The 8,768-nt window shown below is 45.2% G+C and overlaps 1 protein-coding gene across 2 annotated transcripts; it reads right to left on the bottom strand.

The window, feature by feature from the left end:
* Positions 1-1,148: 1,148 nt before the first annotated feature.
* Positions 1,149-8,530, bottom strand: LOC121923021 (zinc finger protein 135-like). 2 transcript variants are annotated; one of them, XR_006102272.1, is made up of 3 exons: positions 8,101-8,530; positions 3,040-4,442; positions 1,149-1,671 (listed from the first exon to the last, which is right to left on the bottom strand). XR_006102272.1 is itself a non-coding variant. In XM_042453118.1 (2 exons), the coding sequence occupies exon 2, from the start codon at positions 4,263-4,265 to the stop codon at positions 3,186-3,188; it is 1,080 nt and encodes a 359-aa protein (XP_042309052.1). In that variant the 5' UTR covers positions 4,266-4,439; positions 8,101-8,530; the 3' UTR covers positions 1,959-3,185. The 2 variants fall into 2 exon arrangements, 1 of the variants encoding a protein (XP_042309052.1); XM_042453118.1 differs by lacking the exon at positions 1,149-1,671 and having other exon boundaries at positions 1,959-4,439.
* Between the last annotated feature and the right edge of the window lie 238 nt (positions 8,531-8,768).

The raw sequence follows: 8,768 nt of genomic DNA, 5'->3' as shown, positions 1-8,768 counted from the left end.
AGAGACATCCAAAGGCGGCTGGAATGCCTCAGCAGATGTAATCATTTTGCGTCTGGGGTGGGGATGCATCAAGGGCTATGCTGGCTAGGGCTTCTGGGAGTTGCAGTCCAACATCATCCAGAAGGGCATATGGTTTCCATCTCTGTGTTAGCTACTTTTTAAGGAACAGACATGGTTTCTAGTGAGCAGTATTAAAACACCGAAAATAGCAGAAGCAGCAGGACCTTGATGGTGGTGGTGCTATCTACGGAATCAGTTCTTGAGACAGAGACAATACTGCCTGACTGGCCATCAAGAAAATACCTTAAGTATAAGAATTTCCTGAAAAAGCATTTGATGGCTTTTGGTCTACCTTCCCAGGCAATTTGACACAACAAATGCTATAACTAGAATTTTGTGGTGTGTGAATCTGCTTTAGGGTAAGCTAATGACTTGGAGGCATGCAGCAACAAACTCGAATATCTAAGATTGAAGGAAGCTGCTTTGGCCTTCATTGGAGACCCACATCTCCCCAATGGGGAAAAAAAGACATTCAGAATATTCCAAAATATTCCTTTTGGTCGTCTTCTGGATCATTTTGAGCAAGTCTCTCCCCCAAACAAGAAGCGACAGGAAGTCAACTGGGTCAATTCTTGTTGGAAAAAAGACACCAACATTCCCAGTGATTTTACTTTTGAACAGCAAAAGAATCCTTTTTATTCATTCCACAAAGGCTGAGACTGTCCACCAGTTCCTGCAGGATCTAGAGGGAACGTAGCCGGCCAGGAGGTTTACCACCAGAGAAACTGGGGGGGGGTGTCACTCCACCCCAAGGTCTCTGCCCACCGAGCCACTGCCCACTACCCCTTTTGCCTTCACATGGCACATGATAATAGTGAGAAAGCATTGGGAAACAGTGTAAACCATTAACAATGTTCACGTGTAGCTAGATAAAAATACAGGTTCTCTGCCTTATCCAGAATTATGAAATCCAAAATATTCCAGTTGTCTAGATAGGTGTCCGAGATAGTGATACCTTTGCCTTTTAATAGTTCAGTGTATACAAACTTTTGTTTCAAGCAGAAATTATTTAAAATATTGTGGATAAAATTACCTTCAGGCTATGTGTATAAGGTGTATATGAAACATAAATGATTTGTTTAGACTTGGGTTTCATCTCCAAGATATCTCATAATGTACAGAAGGACTTTGGTATCCATGGGGGATTCATTCCATCCCCAACCCTTGTGAATACCAAAATCTATGGGACCTCAAGTGCCACTATCCCAAATGGAGGTGCACACACACAGCCATGCTGCCATTAAGAACAACTGGACTACAGGTGAAGTTCCCAATGGTGGTATGGCCATGTGCACATACCACTACTGGGGATGATGGGGGCCACGGATGGCAAGTTCATGGATAGCAAGGCCTCACTATATATGCAAATATCCCAAAATCTGAAAAACTGATAGCCAAATATGTACATTAAGATTTATTCAAAGTCTGTATTGTGGAAATGCAAACTTTGGGAACCTTCAGATCTCTTTTTTTAGGTAAGACACGGCAAAAAGCCAGTCTACAGAAGGGTGTGTGTGACTTGATCTTAAGTGATTGTCATAGTCTGCATCTTGCCTTTAAGACAGAGGATCTGCAGACTCTCAAAGTGGTCTTGTTGAGTATCTGGATTTTCTGGAAACAAGAAAAACAGTAAAAGGAAAAAAGACCCCCTTTGAAAGTCAAAACTGTTTTAGAGGAAAGTCACTAGACAATCTTTATATGGATATGTTTGCTTGTGTGTGTGTGCATGCACACCCTTTCATGTTGCCTGTTGACTTATGGCAATCCCATAAATTTCTCAGAGTGCTCTTAGGTCAGGATTTCAGAGGTGGTTTGGCATTGCTTTCCCCTGAAATATAGCCTACAGCACCTGATATTCTTTGGCAATTCTCTCTCTCTCTCTCACACACACACACACACACAAAACAACCACATCTGACCCAGCTCAGTTTTCAAAATCAGTTAGGGCCTGGCAATTTCAGAGATCATTTTGGATTGAGTAAAGACAGTCAATAGAAGCAAAATTAGCCTTTTCACCTAGTGGGCCCTGCAGATTTCAAACCACTTGAAATGCATTTTATTCTCTGAGGCTCCATTCCAACCACTAGGAGAAACAGTTAAATTTGGCTTCTATTAACTGTCTTAACTCAGTCACAGTAGATCCCACTGAAGAACCACTAGATTTGGTATCTTCCAAGTAAACCTAGGAGACTCAGAGTGAACAATGGTACCTTTTGGGCTGCCTGAATAAAGGTACTGCCACAGCACAGATTTTGTCTTAAGACCAATACAATTACTGTTGTACTGGTATGATAAACTTAATCACCCTGAAGAAGGAAAAGTTAACTTTGGCTGCTGTTACAAAATACTTCCAAGCGAGCAAGAGTCCACCTGAGGCATCTTTACAATCAACATATTTATTATGGCATGAGGGTTTTGTGGACTTCATCAGATGTATGAAGTGTCATACTAACTTGGCAGCTATAATTTACACACGGTTATAGAAAGGAGCACTTGTATGTAGTGAAATCAGAAATGAAAAGCTAAAATGGTTAGAGAACAATTAATGAAATGCCATCCCTATGCCCAACAGCACAGACCCCAATACTGGCTTTGCAAGCAAAGATGTTACCCTCATAACAATGTGCGTTCATCTCACACCAAGTGCTAACTGATCCAATTTCTTGTCTTTGTAGCATTATTGTCAGTGGGCACTATTTCCAAGCAGTGAGACGCTTCAAGAGTTAATGTTTACCCAGGATTCAGTTTCCTCTCAACAACAAACTATGGGCCGTATGTGGACTGACTGAGTGGCCCAAATTTAGTTCTGGTCACATCCAGTTTTGAAAAAAAGTCCCCTCCAGGAACAAAATCACATTAACAACACCCCCCAAACACTGGCAAAATAGGCTTGACTTTTTCTACACTGGGAAGGTGTGTGTGTCAGTTTTGAAATATGACAAAAAATTAAAAATTAGTTGAATGTTGGGAGAGGCCCACCTCACACTAGGTCCAGCAGCGTGGCCCATAAGTCTCTGAAGGCTGAGGATGTCACCCAGTCCTCATATATACAATTTGACACTTGTACAGCTTCCTCTTTTAGAATAACTGAATTTGTGGAATAACACATTCCACATGGAAACCATTCATATGGTTAAATGCCTGTGTGAGTTCTTCTGATGTCTGCGGAGGTTGGTGTTTCGACTGAAGTTCTTTCCGCACTCCAAGCACTTGTAAGGTTTCTCCCCTGTGTGAGTTGTCTGATGCCGACTGAGGTTTGTCTTTCTACCAAAGCTCTTCCCACACTCCAAGCATGTGTATGGTTTTTCTCCCGTATGAGTTCTTCGATGCCTACTGAGGTTTGTGTTTAAGCTGAAACTCATTCCACACTCCAGGCATTTGTATGGTTTCTCTCCTGTGTGGATTTTCTGATGTCTGGTAAGGTTTGCCTTTAAACTGAAGCTCTTTCCACACTCCAAGCACTTATATGGTTTCTCAGCTGTGTGGGTCCTCTGGTGAAAGGCGAGACTTGTGCTCCATTGAAAACTCTTTCCACACTCCAAGCACTTATACGGCTTCTCCTCCGTGTGAATCCTCTGGTGAGAAATGAGACTTGTGCTCAAATGGAAACTGTTTCCACATTCCCAGCATTCATACGGTTTCTCCCCTGTGTGAGTTCTCTGGTGCCTTCTAAGGCTTTTCTTGAAGCTGAAGGTCTTGCCACACTCCAAGCATTTGTACGGTTTCTCTCCCGTGTGGGTTCTTTGATGAAAAGCAAGATTTGCGCCCACGCTGAAGCTCTTTCCACATTCCAAACACTGGTGGGGTTTCTCCCCTGTGTGAGCTAACCGGTGCCGGTTGAGGCTTTTCTTGAAGCTGAAGCTCTTCCCACACTCTGCACATCTATATGCTTTCTCTCCCGTGTGAGTTAGTTGATGAGACATCAAACTTGTGCTCACATGGAAACCTTTTCCACATTCCAAGCACTTGTAAGGTTTCTCCCCTTTGTGAGTTCTCTGATGTCTGTTGAGACTTGTGTTAAAGCCGAAGCTCCTTTCACATTCTGAGCATTTATACGGTTTGTCTTCTGCGTGTTTCCCCTGAAGAGGACCAATCTTCCCACAATCCGAGCATTTCAGTGCTTTTTCCTCTTTGTGGCTTTTGCCATGACCCTTAACACTTTTTTTAGAATTTAACTGCCTCTTACACACAAGGCTATTACTCATTTTTCCTTCTTCTGTCAATTTTTTCTCCGAAGAATGTATTTATATTATTATTATTGCTGCTGTCAGAAGCAGAATTATTATCCTTCCTCTTTCAATTTACTGCACTTTTCCTTCTCTGTTCCTCTGGCTTTTTACATCTGTCAGAAATCGGAGACACCTTTCCACATTCATCCACTGCTGAAATAAAAAGAAAGAAAATTGACAGGATTGTGAATTAGAAATGGAGCCCGAAATAAATGTTTAAAACAAACAAACAAACAAACAAAAACCCAATTTAGTGATGCACGGAAGAACTCAAGAAGGGAAGTAGATTGCACAAGGAATTTAAGAATCCCACTGACTGACATTAAGTGAGAGCTGAAATGCCGTCAGGTGTTGGATCCGGACCTTTTGTTGCTGCCACTGTATGTTTTTGTAAAAATTCTATATACAGTTGTTTTTTTAACTGCTTGTTTGGAGTAGAACCCTAATTTACCAGCCAAGAGTCCAACCAACAATGTGTCATTAAATAAACTGCCAAATCAATCTACTACTAGATTCAAGTCAAGAATTTTGAAGGGTTTTTAAAAACTTCCCTTCACTATGTTTTGCTTTCAGCTTACTAGCTGGCCCTGCATCGGTAAGTGATAAGGGCTAGGCAAAAATATCAGACACTGGTCTGATGTTCAAGAAGAGGGAGTACAATTTTAGTCTCACAGAATTTAGTGGCCTCATTGGGGGACTGCTACAGTGCACAACTAATGTGGTTGTACAGTAGTCCCAAATTCACAATGTGCAACAATGCACATCTTTACACAATGCACCATTTGGCCTCTGTGCAACTGTGAACTTGAATGCAGCTATTCCCCATCTAACAAAAATGTCCAGCCATTTCTGCAGGAGCTTTTTAACATTTGCATATTCAGTTGCCAGTCATTGTCTCATTTGAAAAATTAGGGTTCTGGCACACAGGTAGCGCGTCCAAATACAAGAATACCACAGTTAACAAAGCCTCTGAGAAAGAAGCTCCTTTTTAATAGTCTTTTTATGTTGTCTAGCACCTCTTTTCTCATCCTCAATCTAGGTGCAAATTTCTTTTAGCAGTATTGATATTGGGAGTATGCTAAGGATGGTGGAAACTCGGATATTTGGTTTTGCATTGCAGCAATGTGTCTGCAGTAAACAATACAATCAAGCTTGAGCTGTGGAAAAATGGGATTCTGCATTAGCTACTGTAACTGTAACTGTGTGCTTGCTTTCAACAGGCAAGTTAAAACAACAGGTGGCTCCACAATCTCTTGCTGGACTTGCTTGACCAGGAAAACAGAGGGGAAAAAGGAGAAGGCAGATAAGCCTTCTTCACCAGATACTCCCAGTATGTATATTTTAAAAGAAAGGATAGACAATGGAAATCATAAGAAAAATGACAACTGATGAAAGAAGTCATCCATGGATGCACTTTGGAAGAAGCTTTCAAATGATCTCTAGAAGAATCCATTTTCCTGTTTATAGAGAGCTCTTGCAGCACATTTGAGACTCACTGAAAGAAAGAAGCTGGCAGTTTGAGTTTTTTCCTCAGATGCATTTGGGGAAGTAGACTTAAGTCTAGGAAAGCTCATTCTGCCAACTTCTTTCTTTCAGTGAGTCTGAAAAGGTGCTACAAGATTTCTCTAGACTGATTCTACAGACTAACATGGCTATAGCTTTGATTTTTCCCCTGTTTACTTATTCATAGATTAGATTTTTCTGGGCTGTTCAGGCTATGTGTCCATGTTCTAGAAGAGTTTTATTCCTGACATTTTGCCAGCATCTGTGGCTGGCATCTTCAGGGGTTTCATTTCATACACAGACATCGTTTTGAATAATATGTTTGCTGAAAGATTTGAGCTGTTCTTCTTTTTTGTGATGTAGAAACCATTATCCCTATTCGTTCCATATTACTTCTGCCTCTTGTACCAAACTTACTGTAAAAGAGTTCATGCCCAGGAACACATCCACTTACTTAACTGAGGTATGTTTGTATAGTGGAAGACCTCAGTCTCAGACTCTGGCCCTTCACTTGCAGAAGAAGCCAGAAATGGAAGAGGCTGATGCTAAGGTTCTTCCCTCATTATTGCTGACAGAAGAACACACAAAAATAGTCAGCAAAGTTGGCTTTTTCTGAGGGAAGAGGGGAGCTGAGGCAAGTAATGAGGAGTTCATGCTTGGTGATGATACAACGACACCTGTTATTAAAGCTACTAAGGCTGCATCCACAATGGACAAATAACACAGTATGGCGCCACTTTAACTGCCCTGGCTCAAGGCTATGGAATTCTGGGAGTTGGGAGTTTGTTGTGGGGCCCAGAGTGGAGCTAGAAATGACTTGAAGGCACATCATCCTCATCCTTATCATCATCAGCAGCAACACCCCATTTCCAAGAATCTCTCCTTATCTAATTACACAAATACTATTGCAAATCTGAAACCACTGAATACTTCTGGGCCCCACAATTCAAAAAGGATGTTGAGAAACTGGAGCATGTCCAAAAGAGGGCAGCTAAGAAGGTGAAGAGTCTAGAAACCATGTCTTATGAGGAACGACTCAGGGAGCTGGCGATGTTTAGCCTGGAGAGAAGAAGTTTAAGAGGTGATATGATTGCCCTGTTTAAATATTTGAAGGGATGCCATATTGAGGAGGGAGCAATCTTGTTTTTTGCTGCTCCAGAGAATAGGACCTGGAGCAATGGATGCAAGCTGCAGGAAAAGAGATTCCACCTCAACATTAGGAGGAACTTCCTGACAGTGAGGGCTATTTGACAGTGGAACACACTCCTTCCTCGGAGTGTAGTGGAGTCTCCCTCCTTGGAGGTCTTTAAACAGAGGCTGGATGGCCTCTGGATGGCTTTGATTGAGAGTTCCTGCATGGCAGGAGTTGGATGGCCCTTGTGGTGTCTTCCAACTCTATGAGTCAAGCGTTTGGAATCAGGGAGACTCAACCTGGTGCTTTCTTCAAAGAAGCCCAAGAGAGATAGGCGCTGTTTGAATGCTCCTCTTCTCTCCCCTTCCTCCTCTTCTCTCCTCAATCTCCTCCGCTCACCTCCTCCCTTTCCCACTTACTCCCCCTTCTCCTCCCTTGTCATCCTCCTCTTCTAAATCTACTCCACATCCTCCTCTTGGTCTCCCTCTCCAGCCTCCTCTTCTTCCTCCCCTCTTCCTCTCCCTCCTCTTCTCCTGCTTCATTTACTCCCTTCCTCTGTCTCCTTCCCTCTCCTCTTCCTCTCCTGCTCCTTTTCCTCTTTCTCCTCCCCTCCTCTTCCTCTCCCTCTTCTGCTCCTTTTACTCCTCCACCTCAGCCTCCTCCTCCTCCTCCTCTCCTCTTACTCTCGCTCCTCCTTTCCCTCTCCTGCTCCTTCTTCTTCCTCCTCCTTCTCTCCATCTCCTCCTCCTCCTCCTCCTCCTCTTCTCTGGCTCCTATTCTTCCTCCTGCTGCCTCTTACTTCTCCTCCTCCCCCTCCTTTCCCTCCCCGCCCCCATTTTCTTACTCTCCCTGTCTTCCTCCCCTTCTCCTCTCCCTTTTCCCCCTCCTCCTCCCCAGCTTCCCCTCCTCTTCTTACTCTCCCTCCTCGTACTCCCCAATGTTCTTACTCTCCCTCTCCTCCTTGCCCTATCCTCCCCTTCTCTTCGCTCCTCCTCTTCTCCTACTCCTCCCCCTTCTATCTTACTCTTGACTCTCCTCTTCTCCTACTCTCTTCCTCAGTCCTCGCTCCTCCTCCTCCCCAGCCCCCCTCCTTCCTCCTCCTCTTCCTTCTCACCCCCTCATCCCTCCCTCCTCCTCTGCCCCCCGGGGCTTCCCTTTGTTCTCCTCCCCGCTCACCGGCGCCCGACGACGAGGGCGGCTCCGGTGCAGCGCTTGTGGCTCAGTCGGAGGGAGAGAGCCAGGAGCCCCCTCCTCGAGCCTCCCAGGCGGGGAGAAGCCCTCTGCCCCCTCCTTCTGCCGAGGGACCCCGTCGGGGCTGGGGAGCCTCCCCTGGGCGCTCCGGGGCCCACGCTCCCCTCGCGGAGGACGATAAGGGCCGGGGAAAGGGCTGCAAGGCGAGGGATCGGGAGCGCCAGAAAACGGGGGGCCTCGGAGGCGGGGGACGGAAGAGGGAGGCAGACCGGAAGGAAGTGGGCGACGCTCCGCCCCGCCTCTCGGATGCTCCGCCCGGAACGCGCGCCAACGGACTCGGAGGACGCTGCGCCTTCGCGAAGGTGGCTCTCTTGCCTCTCGTAGCTCTAGAGTCCCTCGCAAAGGCCGAGGAGGCGGCGGCGGGCGAGGCCACTCGGCGGGAGGAACAGGGGGATAAGCTCCCCCTCCTGCTGAGGGTCAATGGACCAGTCCAACGGACGACTGGCCCCGCCCACTTTTAACGGTCATGGCTCACGCCCCAAAGGATCATGGGAGTTGTAGTTTTGTAGTAACTGAACGCAACGCGCTTTTGAGGAAAATAAACAATCTTAAACAAAGGAATCTTAGGCTGCACCCAAACTAGAGAAAAAACC

Source organism: Sceloporus undulatus, chromosome 2, assembly GCF_019175285.1.
Source record: "Sceloporus undulatus isolate JIND9_A2432 ecotype Alabama chromosome 2, SceUnd_v1.1, whole genome shotgun sequence".
NCBI lineage: Eukaryota > Metazoa > Chordata > Lepidosauria > Squamata > Phrynosomatidae > Sceloporus > Sceloporus undulatus.
Note: the sequence above shows the minus strand (reverse complement) of the source record. Positions and strands in the feature narration are given on the sequence as shown.